This window comes from Solea solea, chromosome 9 (genome assembly GCF_958295425.1).
Source record: "Solea solea chromosome 9, fSolSol10.1, whole genome shotgun sequence".
NCBI lineage: Eukaryota > Metazoa > Chordata > Actinopteri > Pleuronectiformes > Soleidae > Solea > Solea solea.
Window position 1 is genome coordinate 20,976,553 of NC_081142.1, and position 24,419 is coordinate 21,000,971.

At 40.2% G+C, this 24,419-nt stretch overlaps 1 protein-coding gene across 1 annotated transcript; it reads left to right on the forward strand.

Annotated features, from left to right (window-relative positions):
* Positions 1-10,482: 10,482 nt before the first annotated feature.
* On the forward strand, positions 10,483-12,392 carry rgs16 (regulator of G protein signaling 16). The gene is made up of 5 exons (XM_058638688.1): positions 10,483-10,613; positions 10,884-10,970; positions 11,095-11,156; positions 11,278-11,444; positions 11,549-12,392. The coding sequence occupies exons 1-5, from the start codon at positions 10,570-10,572 to the stop codon at positions 11,762-11,764; spliced, it is 576 nt and encodes a 191-aa protein (XP_058494671.1). The 5' UTR covers positions 10,483-10,569; the 3' UTR covers positions 11,765-12,392.
* Positions 12,393-24,419: the final 12,027 nt, after the last annotated feature.

The window sequence follows — 24,419 nt, forward strand, 5'->3', positions numbered from 1 at the left end:
GAATCTACATGGGTCCAAGGATGTCTGAGGAAAATGTAAAAGCACACATGATTTCCACTGCAGTCTTGGGCACAAATGTATTTCATTAAATAAAAAAGGCCACTAAGTGCTCTCCCTAATAACATAACCAGAACACAAGAAGACATTCGACATTAATGGACGGGCTTCGTCCTGCTGACTTTGAAACCTGCATTTATCAATCCTTGAGATTAAGACACCGTACTGGACACTCTCACCAAAGGGCGTTCAACAAAACAAACACTTGAAGCGTTGATTGGATTCTAAACCCCCCCCAAAAAACCCCAGACTGTTATGTAAATGTGTACGTGAATACACGTTAAACAGTGAGGTGAACACTGTACACACCATAATATTTGAAGATAAGGTGATGATAACCAGCTCATACACAATTCACAGACGATACAGTAGCTAAGAGGAAACATGACACATGGTTTTGTGTGCATGGGGTCATAATGCAAGGCCAGCTAAAGCTAAATCATCCAAAACAAACAATATTTAAGATAAGAACCGAGACTGTGAAGAATGAGCTAATGCTCGGCCCCAGTGGTGAGGGCTCATTTATACTGTTTTTGCACATTAAAAGAGATACATCCATTCCAAATTATGAAACTATTATAGCCCACATACTTCCATGGATCATGTACATGAGAAAATCCTTTAGATCCATGGTTCTCAAACTGTGGTACACGTCGCACCAGTGGTCCAAATTGCATGACACAAATAGCAACAAAAATGCCTGAGTCTAATTTAACTATACCAGCGTGTGCAGTACGTGTGAGGAAGAGGAGGATGACGAGAGCGCAAATTAAAACTTTGACGTTGGCACGCAAATGTGTGTCAAGCAAAATGTACAATTTCCAGTCATACTAATCCATTTAGTGCATTTGTTTATTGGTAAATTTGCAAGCTTTTAGAAGATACATGTGATGTGGAACATAAATGAGACATAAGTTGTTTGGTTAAATGAAAGTATATTTATTGAGGTACCTCACCAATGTTTGAAACTGATCCAAGGAGCTCAGAGCAAAAGGATGGCAGGGGCGCAGTCATTGTTGCTGAGCAGTAATTGAAACCATTAAATAGGACCCCAGCCACATCTAGTGTACTCCTTGTGTGTGATAAATGGGAGGGTTGCATCAGGAAGGGCATCCGGCATAAAAACTCTGCCAAATAGAATGTGTGGATCATCTGCCATGAGAGCCCCTAGAGAGGGAGAAGCCGAAAGCCAAAAAAAAAAAAAAGATTGAAACTATTAAATAGAACAAAAGGAAAATCTCATTATAAGTAGGAAAAAATATAGAGATCACTTTACAGATTATCACTTTGTATCTCATGACAGTTTGCATATTGAAGGCTTAGCTGACCCTTTGTTTAAACAGCCTCACGGGAGTAGTTAGGGATCATAGTGTTGCTGAAAAGGGAGCACACTCCACTTGTTATTGTTTAACAGCCACAGTGAGCATCTGGCCGGGCCCGCAGCATGCTGCTCCTCTCCTCCCCAGAGGACGATCAGACAGATGAGCAACCTGAGGCTCCAGCACACACACTGTCAAACACACTCCCGCAGAAACCACTAAGAGGGCAGCGAGGAAGAAAAAAAAAATATCATCCAACTGTACAAGAACAAATTGTGATAACCACTGTGCAGCCAGTATATTCAGTGATTACATTTTTATTTGTGGGCCACAAACTCTATTTTTCTTTTGGTCTGTTGCTCCGCCCACCCTATAACACAGCTCTTAGCACTTCAATGACAACATTCAATGCCCAGAATATTCCTGAACCTAAAAAAAAGCCTCACCTCCCCTCTTAAGAACGTCTCAACCCAAGGGAAAGAAAAAGCAGTGTATGTAGTGGTGACGCTTTCAAATAGAGACGTCTGAAAGTGGGAGAGGAAGTTGAAGAATTTATGTAAAAAGAACTGGGTTTGAAATGAGCTTCCCCTGTTTCAAAGATCAGCAACTGCCACTGCACTTTCTCCCAGAAAACAGAGATTTTCAAGTAAAGGTTAGCCAGCTAGGTTAGAAGCTTGAGTCTTGGAGAATCACATAAATAGGGCCGTAGACATGAATTGGCCGCAGAATTGCACTGGCAATTGTGGATCCCGAAGCCAGAGTCTAAATAGCAGAAGTAATCAAGGAAGATGAGTTGCAGGTGAGTGGCTCAGAAGCTCCGCCCCCTCCAACCAGCCAGCCTCCTGAAACATAAAGCAGAACACAATACACAGGAAACTTTAACAGAACTTTAACAAAATAAATTCAACTCATTTTCAATCTCAGCCTGTTGCTTATACGTGAAAATGTACAAAACGTGATAGTTTCATTATTTATAAAGAATTAATTAACAAGACCATGGGACTATAAACACAGTGTAAGGCTGAGTATAAGTGCAGGTCCATATTTTCCGGAAATAGCCCACATTCCCAAATGCTTTAAAGTGAGATTGTTGCAATCATTTGAAAACAGTGAAGGGCTGCTGTTATACATGTTTTGTTTTACATTATGTTTTACATTATGTTTTACATATATCACCACACCACATTGTTGTTGGTGAATAATGAAATAGAGACTTCTGCTGGCCATCAAGTGTTGATTTCCTTGCAAAGAAAGGTCAGTCTGCACAGTCGTGATGTATTATATTATATTATAAGTATTTAACAATGAAACATTACTATCTATTTATATATATATGTATATATCTATATATATATATATATATAGATATATATATATATATCCTCATATGTAAACCATTGTCCGCGTAATAATAAGGCATTTGGTTGTAAACTATCACATGATTAAATGCATTACATTCATTATTAAATTACATCATTTACATATAAGCTTGTTTGGTGTCTGTGAATGAATTGATTTATTTAGCATCATAAATGCATTATTATTCTGAAGTGTACATGGTTCCATATCAAAGCAAGTACTTTTACTTTGAAATTCTGTGAAATATCATCATGAATATCTTCATTGTGATATCATGATGGAATATTTTGCTATAATTGTAAGCTAACCATATTGCCCACCTTTTTCCCCCTGTAATGAGTGGACAATCACTCAATACTTGTTAACGTCAAGGTCTTATGCAGATTTGTAATGAATCTGTTGATGCATTAAGTGATATAATATTTCTGATCCGCTATAGTATAAAACGCTCCCTGAATTTAAATCACCACATACATACTCAACAGCTAAATAAAAGAAAATCTACCTTGAAACACAAATGTCTTATCTCAGACAGCTCCATTAGTAGGAATTTCCCAGCAACACACTGTGTTCTCTCAATGTTCCCACTCGTTCATTTAAACAGGCTTTTAGCTGTCCTTTTCCACTCATCACTGAGTCACTCCTGTGAAGGTCCTTCCGAAAAATAAAAAAAAAGCACAGAAAGAATGAAAACAAACCGTGAACCATTGCAGCCACTTCCTGTGGCATTGAACCGAGGCTCGGCTGTCTGAATTTTCTTTCACTTATTTCTAATTCACCACCTCCTCTCTAAAGCACAAAGGCCATGAACACAAAGTAACAGGTAGACAGGAAACTCGAATGTGACGGCTCCTCCTGCATCATTTCCACACTCTTTTAAGGGACGCCTGTCCACGTTTGTCTCCATTTACCGTTTTATTGATTGCACAGTGACGGTCCACGTGCATCAGTAGCCCCGGCAGTACGCGCTCGGGAGGTTCGCCCATTAGACAGTGTTCTGTTAACTGGTGTGTGAGTGCGTGCCATCTGAACAGCTGCTCAGCCTGTTTAGCTGCGCAGCTTAATCTGCACACTCTGTGTTGTGGAAGTGATTTGCGAAAGACATCACAAAGCGGAGCAGATGCTTTCGTGTTTAATCCATTTGTGTGGAAACAAAAGAAACGCAGCTTCTTTGCTGCGTTCCTAAATGGCACTAAGAGCACTATAGCTTTTCAACTGTGTGTGTGTTCATCAATAGAAACACAATGTGCAAGATGTCTGCACAGTTTGAAACTTTGCTAAACAGAGAAGCTACTTTTGACCTCAAAACTGACTCTATTGCCTATCACTACATGGTCCCAGCTCGCCTCGACTAGCCTGGCCTCTACACAGTTTAGTTGTGTTTCCATTACAATATAGTACCACCTTAATGTGGGCGGAGTCATCACTGCACGGCTGCATGAAACTGCTGTGACTTAATTTGTTTATACGCGACACTCAAACTTATGACTTGTTTTCAGTGTAGTGAATCATTAGAATCAGTTAAATGCAAATGCTTCCTCCATGGGTTAGGGTTAGCGCAGGGTGAGCAAAGACTGAAATACAGCTGTAGGGCAGTACTTTTGCGAAATACACACTGTTAAATTATGAGATTTTAGACACTTCCTTGGTAATTGTTGGAGTTTAAACCACATTTTCAGAAGTCTTTTTAACTGATCTAGAGTTCGGTATTGTTCGGCCACTCTGACCAATCAGTGGCTGGCAGTCTGACGTCTTCACGCATAATATCGCCTCATCCTTGCCAGAACAGGTACTAAAAAAAGTACCTGGTACTATCGCTAATGGAAACGCAAAATAACGCCAAAAAACTGTTTTAAAATATACAACCTAGAAGAGCATCACACCATCTGAATTGCTTATTGTATAGTTCAACGTAAGAGCGCTGTGAACTCAGTTTGACCTTAGATCCGCTTTTGAATGTCCTCTCCTCTGTTCTGGACAAAGAAAAGACAGTGATGTTGTCTTGTTTTGCTGTGAAAATGGATGACATAAGCTACAGCTCCTCTCCGAGCAGACAGCCATGACAACAAAGCATCGAAAAAGTGGCACATGATTGAAGGACCACCTATGACTTACTGACTGGAAAATGACTGGAAAAAATAATGTAGACCTATGTCTGGTTCTCTGCGCCTTGAGAGATGAGAAACTGATGCACAGAAGCTAGTTTTGAGAAGCAGTGTTTTGGCACAACATGTCTATGCGTCACACAGTGATGCACTGGCTAGCATTGTTGCCTCACACCGAGAAGGTCACCCGTTCAGGTCCCGGTTTTGACTGGAGGCATGTTCTCCTCGTATGTGTGTGGGTTCTCTGCGGGTACTCTGGCTTCCTCCCACAGTCCAAAACATGCAGATTCAGAATTAGGTTAACTGGACATTCTAAAGTCCAATCCAACTCAAATTAAATTGATCATAGCTAATTGCCCTGCTTTCGCCCTACTCTGTCAGCTGGGATTGGCTGCAGCCCAACACGACCCTGATGTGGAAGAAAGGAGATAGAAATGTCCATGCTGGAAAATTCACCTGAGGTAACACAATTACCTTTCTATTACAATGAAAACCAATCAAGTACATGTATAGTACTAACGGGAGTAGTTGATGAAACTACTACTTGGCCCACTTTCTATGCTAATGGAAGACTCTCAAACACATAAGGAAATAGGGCTAACTGATTACCTTGCAGGTGTTATTCATCATCAGATAACATATTATAATTGCTTGTTGGTGGTCATTTTGTCCAGGGCCGCTCTGTTTCTGTTGTCAAGGTGACGGTAAGGTATCAGAGACCTCATCAGACTTCTTTTTTTCAAATAAAAAATACAAATAACAACGGTGGTATTACAGAAATCCCTGAGGAGAGGATGATGACAATACTGCGCTGTCACCTCTGCAGCTGAAAGCAGTTGGAGGTGACGTGTGAAAAGAGCTTAGAGATGAGCTTCCTCTCCAGCACAGCTGAGTCCAGATGACACTGAAAGGGCTCGGTACGGTTGGTCTCAGATAAAAACGATAATTGCAGGTTGTATTGGGTGAAAAGGCTTAGTCTGAATGCAAGGAATATGAATAGGATTGTAGTTTGAGGGAAAGTAAGGCCCTGAGATCTACAGTAAGTGTCCTAGAAAGACCTGAGCCTTGATTCTGAAGTGGAAGAAGTAAGCTATGAGGGCAGTGTAACCTTTTCTGTGAAATCTCACTGATGCAGGTAAATATCACCCCGATACATCAGGACTGCGTGGCCTTGTGTTCCTTCGCTGCTATTCAATAGTTTGACTTGACATAATCACATTAAATTGAATAGATGGAATAATTGAATCATCTGGGCTCTGACAAATGTTCTAGGCAGGAAGACGTTCGGAGAACTCTGTATGGCTCTAACTGGTTTTAGGACAAAGAGTCTCTAAATCTGATTTAATTTGTTTATGTTTTTGTTTTGGTATGAAAGTTTCAGGAAATGTCAGTAATGCCTTTTAAGTACAACATAAAATACTGTATGTACTGCCAATATGTAGGGTTTATAGGAAGAAATTGTATGTTTGTGTGTGTAATCAATTTAAATTGGAAACTTGTTTTGTCGCATGTGTTGTATATACTCAAGCGGACGACATACAAGCTGAATTGTTTTAATGTTTCTAAGAGCATTTTATGTAACTTTTATCATTCCTTTATTGAAAAGCTGTTGACGTTTTCATTTTTTTTCATTTGTTGGTTTTGTGGTCTATCTATCTCAGCAGCATTATCAAAGTCTGTTCCAAGTTCATCGGAGTCCAGCTAATGGAAAAATGTTTACGTTCTATGTGACTGAGGCTGCAAACTGAATTGCCCTGCGGGAACAAATAAAGTTGTTTGAATTAAATTGAATTGAATAGTTTAGGGCAAAGGCTAGAGCCTGAGTTTTGTATTTTGAAGCCGAAACATATCACACAAACAAAACTGATCATTAAAAACACTTTCAAATGTGTGTTGGGAAGGTTAAACTGACATTTGGACAAAACATTAAAACTAAAAGGTAATATAATACAACATTTTAAGAAAAAGTTAGTTATGTATAGATTGTTTGAAAGTTAGTTTTGACTCATTTTTAACTTCAAAGATCAAAGTTTGACCCAGTTTTTCATTCAAATGATTAAAAAAACGGATGGCGTGTTACAGCTCACATTCATCCGCAGAAACCTCTCCAAAAAACACTGAAACAAACTACATCTAGGACTTAAATCTAGACCAGACCCTTCCGAGAAAACATTGGAATATACAGAGACACTGAAAGTGTCATGGTTCACCAGACAGTACTATCTATGAGTACATCTTCATTTCAAAAGCATGACCATTCAAGGATGCTATAAGATCACAGCAGATCATATAATGGGAGTCCTTGTTGCTCAAGTCACAGAAAGGAATTCAAATTAAATGGGTTTTTCTGAGAAATAATGTGACCTATAGGATCTGTGCTTTTATTGTTCCACTGGTTATATAGTTTAAAAGTTATTAGTAGTTATTCAATTTAAACGCGTTGATTACTCGAGCAACAAAAGTGGAAATAGTGCTTCAATTGATGTAAGGCTGTTTTTTTCCCTCTTCTTATTTTCAGTGACAGTGTGCGTTACATCAGACAGATTCAAGGACAGTGAATCCCAAGCCAGAAAAGCCCTTTGCTCAACAGGACAATACAATGCGTGGTTGGGGTTTTTTTTCTCTTCCACCTCCAATCATCGTTTCTCTCATTTCCGGTTGTCCTTTGCCATCAGGAGTGACATCACAGTGTGAGTGTGCTGTGTGAGTGTATGAGAAGGTGAGTGGGTGGCAGGTTTCCCCCAGGCTCCTGTGGCAACCATTGTTCTTTCCTGGCATTGAACGGTGCAATTAAATCCTCCCCAGCACAATGATTGTGGATAGGTAAGGTAACCACTTTTCCTTCTTCGCAGATGGAGTCATCGCATCTACATTAGGTGACTCAACTTAACAGCCAGAGCTGTTGAGTAGTGGTACAACGTGAACTATCTTGTCAAATGATAGTGTTTTACAGGCAGCTGCCTTTTTAGCCTGACGCCAATTTTTTTTCTGGACATTTCCATGAAGCTAATAGCTGTTTTTTAAATGGGCTTTTGACCAGTGTAAATATGTTTAATCTGCATTTAGTCCCAGATCTGAGACAATGTACACAGCTTTTTAAGTCATTAGCAAAGCCGCCAGCCACTTATATGTTTAGCTAAACGTTTTTTTTACACTATCTATCTATCTGGCAAAGACAAGTGGTGAATGCTGGATTATGTATACACAGGTTGACCAGGTGAAAACAACAGGGACAGGAAGTGGGTGTGGTCAGACAAATGGCGGGAAAATAAACAAAGACCAGGAACAGGAAGCAGAAACAGGTGGTACCAAAATATAACAGGAACTGAAAACAGTGCCCACACATGGTTAAGACAGGACAATTATTCTTCTTCTCTGCCTTAATTTTTGGTCATTAGCATAGCCGTCCGCCACAAATGTTTTTAGCAAAACTATCTATCTCTAATGGCACATTCTTATTGTATCTCTGTAGTTCATGATGATTAAAGGGAAACACGCTCACCTGAGACACAGTTACTCAGCAGCAAAAGGTCCCTGTCTGGCAGTATTCAAATAAATGACCGAAACTACTATTATTCACAATTAAATCAATCAGAAGAGAATCCATTCGTTGCTGTGGACACCAACTTTTTTAGTGTTGTGCTCTTTCTCTTTATTAAGAGGGAAACTCTTCACTGATGCCATTGTGCTGAATCCCTCTATGTGTTATCACTTTTGTCTAAATCGACTTCAAGCACTGTCCTGGTTTGAGCTATCCTCCTACATCTAAAAAAGAAAACATCTCACAGTCAACAACAACTCGATTTATTAGAGGGGCTCAATTGCCATTAACCATGTTATTTTCAGCTATCACACAAGCCACGCTGGGTCTGATTTCCTCGAAACACCCATGGCTATTGCTTTATATAATGGATGCAATACAATGTTCCCACTGTAATTTGGGAAAACGTAGCTAAAGGTCCTTGAATGCTTTCATTCAAGGAACATTCAAGGACCATTCTCATTAGTTCCAGTGTCTCGAGGCCTCGTTGTAGCACTGAAACCTAAAGAGAAAACAAAAACTTCAAAGTAAACCTGTGTTATTGTCAATTCTTTAAGTTTTATTTTTTGCTTTAATTAGCTATTCTTCAGTGCTTTATAAACTAAATGTTACTGGAAATCAGTACAAGAAAAGGGTTTGAACGATTACTTCTAGTGCATGTTACTTCATTAACTTCACATTAAGCCTCATGTTGCCTTTGTGTTATCTTATCCTGTTAATCTGTACTACGTATCAAACAAACTGCAACTTGCAGCACGCCATGTGGGAAATGGTCACACCTCACTTCTATTATTTCGAGCAGTTTGCTGCACACACAACAGCCTGTTTACAGTAATATAATTACACAAAGTAAATACTGCGTTTCCTTCCCATCATATTCCTTGCCAGAACACCTTTACCACTCCCACAGAGAGGCTAAGGGTGATTATGTTTACTGCTCGAAAGTCGTGTTTATCAGCCTGCCTACTCCTTCAATTAATGCAAAGTGACATTGTGCGAATGGCTGACTCTGAACCAGAGACAACAACGGGGCTACAGAGAATTTGACAACACAGGATGTCATTAGCAGTTCACTTATTGAGTATTTACATGAACACACTGATTGACTGAAAGCTTTATTATTACAGGAGAGTGCTGCATATGTAAGGACGTGTGTGTGTGTGTCTGCACTATATGTAAATATTTGTTGGGGTTTTTTCTTTTCCCTTAAAAACACTTGTTGGAGCTGCACCTTCATTCCGTTGTATGTTGTACAATGACAATAAAGTTCTAACTATCTATTTATATATCTATATCTACATATTGTGGTTACAGGATACACCTTTATTTATCATTGTATTATTAAGATGCGTGGCATAGAAACGTTCTTTGCATTGAATTTAAGTGAAACGTGAAAGGCGACACAGTGAAAAGCAGATTCAGTGCATCAAGGATTACATTTATCAAACACGCAACGTCACTCCAGCTTTCCATTCCAGTTTACTGGTAACGTTAGGTAGCGCCAGTAATGGAAATTGCATCTTACCGTAACTCAGTTATTAGTACATTCAATTTAAATGTTCTAATCCATTATGGGCTCAAGTACATTTAACGTAGTCCACTTCACTTATTCAATGAATGCTTCATTGCAACGAGTTAACTTGATTTTTTATAAGTAGATTCTACTTACCCTGGTTTACAGTGTAAGGTGTTACATTCAAAGGTGACGAAGTTGGAAAGCCGTGAAAGTTATGTATACTATTTATTTTTTGTTTATTTTTTCACTTCCAGGGTGAAGCACTAGCAGTAAACTGTGTCATTACTTCTGTGTAAATGAGTTGTTTTGACAGAGAGGAATAAAATAGAGTGTTTTTTCAAGGATGTGTGACGAGAAAAGCGGATTTTTTTTTCATTGACAGTAATTTCCCTTCCTCCTCCTTGCAGTTCCTCCCCCATTTTCTGACTCCCTCATCCCTCTCCTTCACTCTCTCTCTCTCTCTCTTTCTCTCACTCTCTCCCCCTCTCCGTGATTGGCTGAGCAGGCTGATGACACATAAGAGGCAGAGGGTGCAGGACTATAAAACCTCTGGCTCTGCTCAGACACAGACACAGACAAATCTTGTTCTCGACTGTGCTCTGCGCAAAAAGGATAATTATTTACCCGCCTACTCGAGCAACACACCAGCTCTACCATCCCCAACTTGCTGATATGTGCAAAGGACTAGCATCGCTGCCTACCTGCTGCTTGGAAAGGTACATGAAGCTTTCATGGCACTCACATCATGACAAATGGATTACAGGACACATCATGAATCTGTGTGTGTGTGTGTGTGAGAGCCAAAAAGCTAAAGGAGAATGTCCGTTTTTTTTAAAGTATCCCAGAGAGCAAACTGTACATTTGCAATAAGTGGGAGTTTATGCTGAGCTGTAATATACAGCAGTGTAATTGCGTGTGAACAAATGTGTGTATTCAAGGTCTGTTTATCTAACCTATTTGCTTTTCTTTTTTTTTTCCTCTCACAGGGCCAAGGAGCTGAAAGCAAGGCTGGGAAGCGTTCTGCAAAAATCCAGTTGGAACCTACACTGCTGCTGCAAGATAGGGAAAAATAAGTAAGCATATATGACACATCATGTACTATAATATATGCTTTTTTTTCAACCAGTATATTTACTGCCACTGTTTGCATTGTTTAATATAAATCTAATCACAATCTTTTTTTCTTTTTTTTTTAAGGCCAACACTGGAGGAATGCCTCAGGTGGAAGGAGTCCTTTGAAAAGCTCCTGTCCAGCAAATGTAAGGGAATGCTGAGATTCTATTACACACTGGCGCACAAACAAAACACTACACACACATACGCTCAGCCCCGCAGGACTGTGCTGTACCACAATTAATCAAATTTCCCTTCGCCTCGCAGATGGACTGTGCGCCTTCACCGCCTTCCTGGTATCGGAGTTCAGCGAGGAGAACATTGCGTTCTACTTTGCCTGCGAGGAATACAGGAGCACCAAGTCCCCTGCAAAACTCCAAGCCAAAGCCCACAAGATCTATGATGAATTCATCGGGAGCGAGGCTCCCAGAGAGGTAAGGAGCACACATGTTTGCTTTTGCTGCAAGAAATCATAACTCAATTCTAGGTTATTTCTTTTGAGACTAATGTGGTCCTTTCACGTGTCCTTTTCCCCCAGATTAACATCGACCACGAAACACGTGACATCACCAAGGCCAACATGCAGACCCCCTCACCTTGTTCCTTCGATATTGCTCAGCACAGGATCTACATGCTCATGGCCAAAGACTGCTACCCTCGCTTCCTACGCTCACCCGCCTACAGAGATCTCCTGAGCCAGCCCAATGTGAGCGACAAGGCCACAAAGCAGCCGAGGCAGGAGAAGAAGGTGTGAAGAACTGATCTCCCCCGTGGGCCGATGAAGGATTGCTAGTTGTAACCTTAAAGGGTTGAGAAGGCAGCAGGCGAGATGTGGCATATTGGTTGCGGCATCATGAAGCCGGGACGCTGATGCAGACACACACAGAGATTGTCGCGAGAGCAGCGGTGGGTTCTGTAGAGAAGTCAACCAGCTCTCTCAGAAGACAAGGAAGGATGGAGGAGACAGAAGGAGAGAGAGAAGGAAAACACAAGGAAAGTTGGAGGTTCATGCCTTAAAAAGTGGATTGGTGTGTGAACCCAGATGAAGTTCTGGGGAAGCGACGAGAGACAGCGTAACAGACAGTCAAAGAGGAGGGTGTGTGAGGGGTGGGGAATGCACTTTTCTGTGCCATTTGGCAAAGCTTTTGTGCTTTAGTGTGCAGTGTCCCTCTGTCAAACGTACACAATGCTTGTGAACAGGCATGCAGGGTACTCTATTCTGATGAATTTGTATTTATTTGCCTATAACATTCTGTATATCTGTTGCATTTTTACAGAAACAAAGTGTGCAATGTAATTTATCATGTACTATTTATACCACTGTTGTCTGTCACTCTTTTTTTTACATTTCAGCAAATAAACTAAATTATTTGAAAAATAAATGTGATCTTTTTTTCATGGAATGAAAACGTACGGTAGAGCTTGCAAGTCAAAGCCAAACACAATGAAAATAAACACTTCATACCCGCAGTCACCTTTAGCCCAGACGTATTTAAGACCCTGATTTTCTATATAGTAACAGAGGCATCACCTGTAAACACAGGTTGGATTTGCGCGTAGCTGTGCAAATACCCAGCCAGTCACATAACCTGATGTGACAACGACTATGACGTATTTGCCCTCTGTTATTAGCGGCATCCTTGCAGCCAGTGTTGAACATACATGTTTTTCACCAAGGAAACTGTGTCAACTCTGACAATCACACAGCATCCGCCTGTGCCCAGCCTTTGTCCCATATCATGTGAATGGGGAAAGGGCTTTCTGGCAAACAGGAAGGGCAGTGAGCTGGTGTGAGAGCATTAACGTAATAGGAAGGCCAATAAAACTTCATTATTGCCCTAGCAACTGTTTGCACTAGCCATCAACTTCGGGTAATAAATGACAGCAAAGCTGGAGCCTGAGCAGTGCTGTCCACAACACACATAACAGATATTACTAAAGCCCTCCAGAGTTTGCGGTTACATAATACCATTGATTAAATTGATGATGCGCCGCTATCTAATTTGTGCTCATTAAAATGGTAAATATTGCAGTTTAAGTCTGCTTTGGTAGACCAAGCTGAATGTCTAGTTTGTGTATTCAGATGTGATCAGTGAAGAGTGGAGCCCGTGTCAGGTGTTCCGCAGGCCCGATGCATATATGAACACCTCGCATGCTGCTGCCCCCTGACATTTTTATCTCGATCTAAGCATAGCAATGACCATCTGCAACGCAGCTGCCGTGAGAGTCAGCATGTTGTGAACATGTGTCGTTTTTGTTCGCCGTGTTTTTTTTCAAGACTTTTGAGAAGTTTGGACGAGAAGTTTGGACTCCAGGTGTTATTATGAAGAACAGACGTCAACCAAAAGCATATCAGATGGGAGGTAGATGTTCGTTCATTCGCAGATGCTTTAAACTTGGCAGGTGACTTTAATGTGGTCTGGATAAGAAATGCAAGAGATCAGTCGAAATCTCCAAAGGAGATGCTCCTGTCCCAATTCCCACAGCGTCAACCATCGGGTGAGAATGTACACACACACTATAAAAATGAGGCAGATAATCACAGAGGCGGTAAAGCTCAAAACTAAAACTAGAGGATTTTTTGAAATCTGACTTGATTTTTAAGAGACACCGACACACCCAACTTTGTAACCGATTTGCAATGTTTTAGTCCTGAGAAAGCACAGACTAGGCGATGCAGACCGCGCACTTGGCGCTCAATCAAACGATTTCTGGGAGGAGACTCCACGGATTTGGGATCTCACAGACACTCACGTGATTAAACGTGACTTCAGAATTTAAGCAGACACGGAGGCGGACTGGCGGCGGTGTCGTCAGTTAATAGATGTTGTGCGTGTGCCATGTTTTGCAGGATATAAAATGCTATAAATCCACAAGTTTGTCCTCTATCTCCGCCGTCCACTGGGCTCAGGTGATGGTCTTCACATTTATCGTCGTTGCACTGTGGGCAGCCATGTTTCGGCTGTAAAAAAAAAAAGAAAGGTCAACTGGTTCCAGTTTCTTGTTACCTCACCTCCTGAGCTGTATATAAGCCCAGTTCAGATTGCACTCTTCTTTCCAGTTTATTGGAAAGAAGATTGGATTAGTTCTCTTATTTTAGATACCTATCATAATTTAAACGCATGTATAACTCTGGTTAAAAAGTATTCCATGGAATTAACGATCATGCTTTTTCAGTATGAAAAATGTAGTCTTTCAAATTCAGACACATTGGTCCCAACACTATTTCTAAGAGGGCTCAGTTACTCATGCAACTTCAAGAGCATCACTTGTTGTGAGAGTATGAACATGTACTTTGTTTGTTTTTTGATGACGACAATGACGACAACTGAGTTCAATGGAAGTGAACGTAACATGTGGTGCTTCACTGATTCATCAGCGGCCTTTTCCAGAAAAACCAAACCACAAAGCGACTTCAAAAACAACAACACTGTAAGCTGTCTCCCTTGGAACAACGTTTCTTTGAAGATGGAGTTACAGAGGTGGAGTTGAAACAGACCGATTATTAATTGATTATTAATTATTTTTCCGTTTTTTTGATAATGATCATATTACTATTGTTTTAAATCTTGTTTTCAGCCTCTTAAATGTGAATATTTTCTGGTCTCTTTGCTCCGTTTAACAATGAAATCATTAAAACTCAATCATTATGGTTTGTGGACAAAACAAGACATTTGAGGACTTCGTCATTTCCGGGTTTAAGAAACACTGATGAACATTTTCAACATTTTATGGGCCGAACAAGTAAGTACTTGATTGATCAAGGTAATAAAAGACAGATGGAATACATTTTTTAAAAATTAAATGGTACACAAAATTGTCATTGTTAAATTGTGTGAACAGTCTTCTTGAGGCAACAGTGTGTGAATACTCGTGAAGTTACACTGACCTCTAGTGGTTTGATGTCTACATTGGCTTTTTACAGCAGGGTTAAAAAAGGAGAGCAAAACAATTGAAGCCAAAGCATGAGATGACAAGACTTTCTTCAGGCATTATTCAGAAGAAGAAATTTCATTATTTGGGAAGGATGTATTTAAACTGTTGTTATGGGTGATATGCAGGTCACCATTCTCTTCGTGTGTGTGTGTTCAGGACCCTTTCCGACATAAATAATGACCTTGTCAGGACCAGCTGTCCTCATGGAGACCAAAACCTGGACGTAAGGAGGTAGAACTGAACAAGGACTTGGACCCAATTGCAGGAAACTACTAGCAAAAATAAGGGCTTAACAAAGTAGCAAATCTTGAGAAGACGCTAGCACGGGGGTTAAGCTGGTTCCCTGGTTCACATGACGAGACGAGCTGGCAATAGACAAAGGCAGACCATAATATACACACATAGTAATGGGGAACGGGTGGAAACAATCAGGGCAGGGAAGACAATCAGACTTGCTGGAAAAAACACAAAGGGAAGAGGCAAGTTACCTGATTTGAGCGAGGGAATTTTCAAAATAAAACAGGAAACCAGCTTTCTTAGTCATGACATAACTTAAGAACTGGTTAAGTTTAGGTCTTATATTTGAATTGTTTTATAGGTTAATATTAGGGTTAGGCATTCACTAGTTATAATGTTATAATGTGGGGATAATGTTTTTGTAGGTTGTCCAAATTAATAGTCGTCATTGCAGTGCACAAACCTGTGTGTGTGTGAGAGAGAGATAGCGAATAAACACTGTGAAGCATGTTTGAAGGCTCTAGAGGGCAGTATCAAGCCATGAATAAACAGCTGAGCGGCTCTTTCACCTTCCTGCTTCTGACCTTGAAGAGCATCCGCAGCATCATTGATTACAGGACAGCGTCTTGTGTAAGAGGAGCAGCATATGACAAGAACTGTCCGAGGTCGGGGAGACGCTAAGGAGGTGAGGATGCACACAAATATAAAATCATTTTCTGAACATTAGGGCCAAGAGGAGCACTTGCATTTTCACACATTGCCCATTGTATGAATGCACATGTATGCACCTGCACTTATTTGTCTGCACTAATTATATCAAATAAAATAACCAGAATTTTTGTTTTTTGTTATTTTTATTTATGGGTGTTATATATATGTACGAAACTGATGGAAACAGAATAAACAAAATGTTTTTTTAAGAGAGTACATGGTCAGTTATGGGTCAAGTTGACCGTTATGCAAGCAGATTGTTAGGGATATGGCACAACCTCTTTGTTGGTCATTAAGAAAAGAGCAGATATGGAGCTAAGATGACCCGGTGCACACATTCCTCTGCATCTCCCAGACGACTGGACATGAACACGCCTACTGACGTGTGCTGTCCTTTAAGTTACAGTAAGAGAGACAGCAGAGATCAAGGAGCAGGATGGAAATAATGAACATATTAGATGAGTGGGCGAGAGCAGTGGGGGTCTGGAGGAGGGAGAGCGTTACACTCCAAGCGTGGGAAATCTCCTGGTGTGCGTCCCTAGTGGAAAAGGAAAACTGTGCTATCTAGTGACTCTGAGTTCCTCAGGGTTCACATCCTCTGTCCGCTCGGGAAAAATAAAAATGTACGTCATGAATTTTTCATCTTGCATGTCGTGTGTGTTGTATCCATACATTTGGAAATAACACTTCAGTGTCATGACGATGTGAGTCTCACACACACTACGACTACAATTTTAATGCACTTGTGTTCAATTGCAGATGGAAACACTGAATATTAATTGACTCATTGAGCTGACTGGACTTCATATTTAACTACATGTCTTTAATTATTAATAAAAACCAGTGATTTGGCTTTTATTTAGGAACTTATTTTTGAAAATAGCAGGTCTCCTTATCATGTTCCAGATGTCTACCGGCTTGAGTCACCGGAGCCAACAAATGGACTTCTAAGATTAGGTGAAAATCTCTAATGTGAAACTCTGAATATTAATGTTTCTTTAAAGAGGACGTAATGCTAGAAATAATGGACTGAAAAGCAAGTAAAACCATTGATTTTGATGAGATATGATGTAAAATGCTCAGTGAGGCAATGTTTTCCTCCTGATAATATGTTAAAGGAATGTTAACTGTACACAATTAACACAGCAGAGATGATATTTCAGTGATGATGGTAAAAAATTAAGGAGAAACAAAAACACACTGTGGTAAAGCATAACTAAAAGGTTTTCCTCGCTGTTTAAACATATCCACAGGTGAAGTGATTTACTGGATAAACACAAGGTTATTATGTATGGTGGAAGTGCAATATTCCACTTGAAGTGCACACACACAACTTAACTTGACTTAAAATTCAAGTTATAGAACTTTATATACAGTGTAACATGGGAATAATAAAAAAGAAACACCATATACAGACATTACACTAACTATAGATGTGATAAAAAGTGACAAAACATCATACAATTAGAAAACAATATGTTTTAAAAAAAGAGTGCTTTAAACTGTGTTGCTGGTGTCTGGAATAAACCTATTTGTATGTTGCAAAGTGAAAAATGACTGCAATTATGAACCAGGGTATCGCTCATTACTTACTATTTTATATATAATTGATTCAAGCTTCTTGAGGATGTCAAATGGTGAATATTGGGATATTCACATCATGGAAGTGTTAAAGTGAAATCAAAATAAGGCCAGGTTCAGAGGTGGGTGTGATCCACACAGGGACGTGCGTCACTTTGCATCAGGCCTTCTGCTGCGTACATTGTGTTCTTGGAACGGCTATCTTTTTTTCTGTGTGTGTGTGTGTGTGTTGTGTGTGTTTGCAGTCATCATAGCACATCTTCCATACCAAATGACCAGAATGCCAGTGTTGACATACTTGTGAGCTAGATAAGCACCTCCAGATGTTTGCATAATAACGAAGAGAGATTTGTCCACGCTTGATTCAGAGATCTCTCATACAGGTCTGTCACTCGCACTGAGCGATAAAGTGTTTTCACATAATGTCTGTGCTCAGTGACTTTCTCTTTGGCTTTAAAGGTATGATAATTACAATATATAAATACAATTTGATCCAGGTTAGACAGTCACCACTTAGCCCCCACAAGTGATTTTGTGAAAAGTGGTATTTATCAGTCAGGCAAATATGTTGATGAAATGAATGGATTTAACTTGTGATGGTCCCAAAAAAATGCAAATGTGGCAGAGGTCAGCCGTCTGGAACAACCATTAAAGTATCAAACACATAATCTGCATTAGGGACAGAGGAACATTGGCTAAAACTCTTCCAGCAACGCCGGTAAACAACTGAATTGCAGCTTAAACCCTTTCACCTTTATGGAGTTGCCAGATGTTTTTGTCAAGAGTTTTGTTTTTGCAGGCTTGCACAAAAACCTCCTGGTGTGGGTCCCTCTAGTGGATTTGTTAGCACCTCATCATATTGATTATATAATACCACATACTTCACTACACTTCAACTATACTATATAAAGGTAGGATTTGTAATAAAATAGAATAAATCAAAGTAGCACAAAATAGAAGTATAGGAGAATAATATTTATCTGCAATCTAGTGTAATTACACAATAATATTTACGTTATTGTCAGTGTTTGCATTTAAATGTGCTTTTGTTTTTGCTCCTCTCGTTCCCTGCCTGAGGCTGGTACTGTTTACCTGTTCTATATGCCTTCTTTGAGTACATTGATTGGTTGACAGAAGCTGCTGGTTGGGATGGTGGCGACTAAGGCATTCACATCACCTCATTCTGCTCCAGATACTCCTGTCGTCCACACTACACCTCCGTGTATTAGAGCCCCACAGTGGAACAGTTTGAAAACTGCCGAGCTGTATTTAAGTGACAACAATGACACGGTTACCTTCATTCACTTTTCGTGACAGATTGCTATCTGAATGACTTCGACTGTCAACAAAAAGCTCACAAGAATCACTCACTTTCCATTTCAGCTTCAAGTCAAGTCAATTTTATTTACTGGACATAGCCCAATAACACCAACATTTTCCCCCGAAGGCCTTTACAGTCTGACAACTTATAGTATTCTCTGAATATGTGCATGTGATGTGTTTTTGGGTGTCAGCGTGTACACACTTCTGAAATAGAGATAAAATGCTCGTCTGGACACAGATTGTTTTTATCCGAATGCCATTTTTTTATATGTATATTAACCACACTAATCGCACCATAGGATACACATACATGTAGTCAAATTCCTACAGATGCTGCCTTCTCTTCACCCAACTAACTATGCAAAACCAGCAACAAGTCGGCCCAGCACAAACCGAGTAAACAAAGAAATATATGCATGGCCAAGATAGAAAATAAAAAGATTAAATATTACAAATAAAAGTAGCCTCCTGACTAAAATAGACTATGCAACGATGAAACTGTATAAATGATAGCAAAATAAGCCACTCCCCTTAATATATATTTTTCAAGTTATTTCATTTCAAATGTTAAGAGGTTTTTATGTTAAGTTTTATGTATTGTATATGTATTGTTCTGTGTAGCAGTGTAGCTCACAAAATAGTATCTGTGCTCCAGTTGAGAAGTGATGAGAAGTAGCACATACAGAGAGGTGTGGTTTCACTCACAGCTAGACCAGGAGGGGGTTGGGCTATGTAAATGTGATGATTCTGTCTCTTGGCTCCCAGAAGGTTTAAATCTTTGAGGTTAAAATTTTTCCTTAAGCAGTTTGAGGAGTACCTACATTCAAATGGCCACATCTTCTTCAAATATTTTCAGATTGGAAAATCATGGAACGCTTAGAAATCACACTGTCAGAATCTGTAAATAACTCAAAATGTCCCTTGGCCCACTTGTTGCTGGTTTTGCCATGGCTGGGCTCATAAACGAGTAATGTATTACAGCGGTCCCCAACCTTTTTTGCGCCACAATGTGGCGTAGAGAATCCGGTAATTTTTCAAAATAAAACATCGTTTAGAATTGGATATAAAATAAAACGGAAATAATGTAAGGCCCGGTACCAATTGACCCACTGACCAGGACCGGTCCACGGCCCGGGGGCTGGGGACCACTGATGTATTTTATTAGTACATTGTAATGTGACATCAGAAAGTAAGGACACAAAGTAGCCATGCAGTATATTCGCAAAATATAAAAATTCCATTTGCAGGCCCCGCAAATTGTGTTTGTGTCTTTGTTTTGGTCTGTTGTGACATCCAATAATGTATTTAGTCGAGTAAAGCACAGCTCATTACCAAGCACTGGAAATACTGAAAGCTAAAACATACTAAAAACCTCGCTCAATAATGTCTCCACCAGAGGAAAAAAACAAGGGTTTGCAGTGGAAAGTGGAAAAGAAGCTGACGCCAGACCAGGGAAGCAAGATGGTGAACTTTAGCGAAGGTTATCCTAAAACAGCGCTCAAAAAGTATCTAAATAAGTATCTTTTCTCCTGGACAGGGAGGCAACATGGAAAACTCCAGCTAAGTTCAGATCTGTGGATATTTACGGTATATAAAGTTTTAACAGTCCATTATTGATGCCCTGTCTCGTCCTGTCATCGTAGGATAATTCCCCACTGCTGCTTTCAATCCGACACACTTTCACTTTCCATCGCCTTCTGTTGCCAACACGTGGAAATAAACCAAATGGGTTTAACTTTTTCAAAAATGAAACAGATGGTGACACAGTTGTGTGTGTGTGTGTGTGTGTGTGTGGATGTGTTTGTCTTTGTGCATGAACTCTGTGCAAGTGCAGCATCCCATTTTAAGTAATGTGTTAAATCTGGCAAACCTAGTGGAACCACACTCGTGCAATGTTTTGAATTGGGATTGCAGGGACCGTCGTTGTACATATTTTCCAGGCAAATTAAGTCAGCAAGGCTATTTTGTCTCCTCAAGCATGCACTTTCTTTAGTCCTAGTACAATCTGATTTGTCCTCATAGTGGCTTATAGACTTGTCTTCCCCGTGGGCCGATCATCTCATTGCCTTCTCTATCATCACCACCATTGCCTGGACTTCAGGGCGATGTCATCATATTATTCTGTTCAACAATAACCAATAATAATTAACTTTAATTTACTTTTTGTCCCTCCTGATTGAAGTACAGTAGCTGCAGGGCTAAGATGTTCTTTTGTTGGACAAGTCATTTCTTCTTCTCCATCTCTTCTCTCTTTATTGAATGAGTGGTTTTTGTTCCCCCTCATGTCATGTCAGCACCTCTTCCTGTCATAATACCATTTTTGGTTCAAAGGTTTGGGGTCAGCTCGTGAGCACACTGAGGGTGGGTCACTTTATTTATATATTGAGTCAAAAGCCTTTGTTGCAGCAGCTGGTTTAGTGGACTGGCATAATGTAGAACATGTGGATTTGATGAGGGGAAACCAAAGCTTGTGTCTTGTCACAGACTGACAATAAACATAAGCCCTTTAACCAACATTAGTGGTTAGCCACGGCCACATGAGATAGACTCCCTAATCTACCCCAGTGTTTTAGTTTTAGCATATCTCAAACTTGAACTCAACTTCACCACAATGTTCGCCCAACTTCAACCACACTGTGGTTACATTTGCAAAGACTGGAGAGGGGGAGATGTGCTTAATGGTAAAAGCAAATGTTACTGAATGAAATCCAGAGTTTTGCAGGGAATGTTCTTCATCGACAATACACAACTTGGTGATGAATGTCTCGGAGCATTAGGACAAGTTAATGCAGAAATAGTTTCCCACAGAGTTTACTATGAAGGAACTTTGAGTGAGAACAGAGCCCTGACCCTCGTACAGCCAGGTACCAGAGTGAAGGCTGTTAAAATACTATATGAAATGCAGCCACCAGGATCATGTCATTGTACGTTTCTGCAAACAAGATATGTGTGTTAGCTCGTGTTTCTATACCAAACAGATGTGCATGTCAATATAAAAGTATTTTAACCACCTTTGGTGGTTCTGGCTAACAAAATGAGGGTGATGACAGCCATTTTCTGCTTATGAATTTGGTTAAGAAAAGCACCTTGAGGGGCCTAGCATGTATTATTTCCATGAAATAATACATTAAGGGGTTAAAGCACACCGATATCATGTCTTTGTAACACTGTAAAACCCAATTCCTGCTTTATTCACACCCAAAGGTCCTCATAATACAATCAAATGTGTTTATCTCACTATTTAATGTTAAAAAAAACGGCAGCCATAATAAACCAGGCATTAGACACACACTGTACAAGTTTAAGCTACTTGCCACTTTTAAAAAATGTTATTTATGACACATATGATACAATTTGTCAACAAGTAATATTATCATTTTCCATGGTTTGTGGGAGACAAGGCTGCAGAATACCTTACTGTATTAGTTATATTGACAATGTTCATGTTCTCATTTCCACTTCAGTGAACCGTGTGCTACTAAAACAGAGAAAGTGAGGATCCCACCACCAGCCACAACCCTTTTTTTTCTCTCTGAGACTACATCCTTGTTTGAGTTCCCATTTTCTGTCCATTAGCAGCTTATACAGTGGCAAATAGATCACAGGCCTTCACCATGTATCTCAGAGAGCTGGGAGAGCTTGACGAAAACCTCTCCTTGAAGTGCTCCTCAGTGCATTAACCCCTCCTCAGTGTGAACATGACAAACATACTGTACGTGAGCTCCAAAGGCAACAGGCTGCTTGCTATTTTCCACGTCCACTGTCATGTTTGGCTTGGCATGTTGTTATAATGCCAATTTTGAAGATATTCAGTCTGATTTGTGTCCCCATCTCTGAAAAGCAAACACACTAAGACAACAAACCACAATTAAATGGCTAATGATAATCACAGCTGTTCTAAAGTTGGGGTATATCTGATCTGATAGATCACACCCACACCACAGTGGACACGGTGTTTCTCAAGCGTTGCTGTCCAGCACATGTGTTTTGTGTGTTTTATGTTACTGTAATTCTTAAATCAAAGGCTTGGCTACCATTAAAACTGTCAGCATAGCTGGAATGAAAGCCAGAGGCCGCACGGAGTGCAACAGAAATGTATTTCATGATACTGTAAATGACACTTTATATTATTTTTACTGGTGTAATCACGGTTACGTAAAAAGCAACCCAGCAACAGATCAACTGACCTCCCTAATGGAAAATCAATTTTCACTCCTAATGCAAGATGCTATTTATTGCTGTAATGTAGGAATGATAGCGAATGTATTTTTGTTTACGCCAGGATCTTTGTTATGGAATTGTGGCCTAAACACTTGAGGGGAAACTGAGATCAGAACCATAATTCCAGGGAAAACTGTGTTTGTAGCTCTTCTCTGCCTCCCTGTAAACGACAGGTTCACCAGAAAAGCCTCTGCAAACAAACAGCAGCACAAAAAACAATTAAAAATGCTGTGGGAAAAGCAATTTAATTTCCTCTCGCCGTAGCACTGAGAAACTGGACACCGCTTTAATCGCCCCCACTCATGCCTGAGATTTAGCATGACCCCCTCAGCAAAACAAGATGGGGGAAACTGAAATGTTGCCTCCAATTTAGGTTCAATTTGGTGCCAATGAGGTGAAAAGACCTAGGCTGATTCTGTTTTTGAAAAATACACTTAAAGTCTCATGTGTGGTTCATGGCTGTAATCCAGTCAGTGATAACCTCTGCCACCTCGTTCCCTTGCTCACTGTCATCAGACAGGCATGTCTGTGGTACAAGCATGATTATCCCAGCAAATGGGACAGTTATGTCATATCCTGTGCATCAGTAACAGTTTGAAGTATTGTGTTTTATCTGTCTCTTAGGCTCCCTTTACTCCTGGCCATAGTGCCAGACCACTTGTAAAAGTACAGCTGTAAATACACCTGATCTGCCAAACCACTTCAGGAGTTGGTAGGGGACACATTGTGACCACATTGGACAGAAGTGTAAATGCAACAAGTCCCCAGTGCATCTAACACTGGAGGTAACAGTAGAAAGGTGATACAACTGCACAGTCTCCTCTGCTTTTGTGGGTTTTCAGCTTGTCGAAGACGACTTCTTCCCCGTACTTTGAAAAACAAAGAGCGGTCCATACAATAGCGCGATTTCACATGTGGCTAATGTTGTTGATGTTGTTTATGTGTGGACAAAAAGGATGTAACGCTATAGTCTGCTGCTGGAAATCTTTGCAGTAGAAGAAGGGGAGCTGACATAAGGGGAGAATGACCGTGATCTGCTAGCGGTCAGATCTTGATGTGGGCACAGGATACACATGTTAATACCAGGTGTAAATACATGTGGTGAAGTGCTATCTGATCACAGAAAATGCATTCTAATGCCAGATGTGAAGGGGACATGTGTATGGATATAGGAAATAAACCATTGAAATCTCCATGATATAAAATTCCTGGATTATAAAAACACCCCTCCAACACTAGGGATGGGTATTGAACTTTGAACACTTTGTGATATCAACTGGGTAACAGACTATCTTGTGTGCATCACCATCCATACATTTTCTACTGCTTCATCCTCCATGACGATGGTGTGGGGAGCTAATCCCAGCTGACATAGGGTGAAACCCTGGACAGATTGCAGG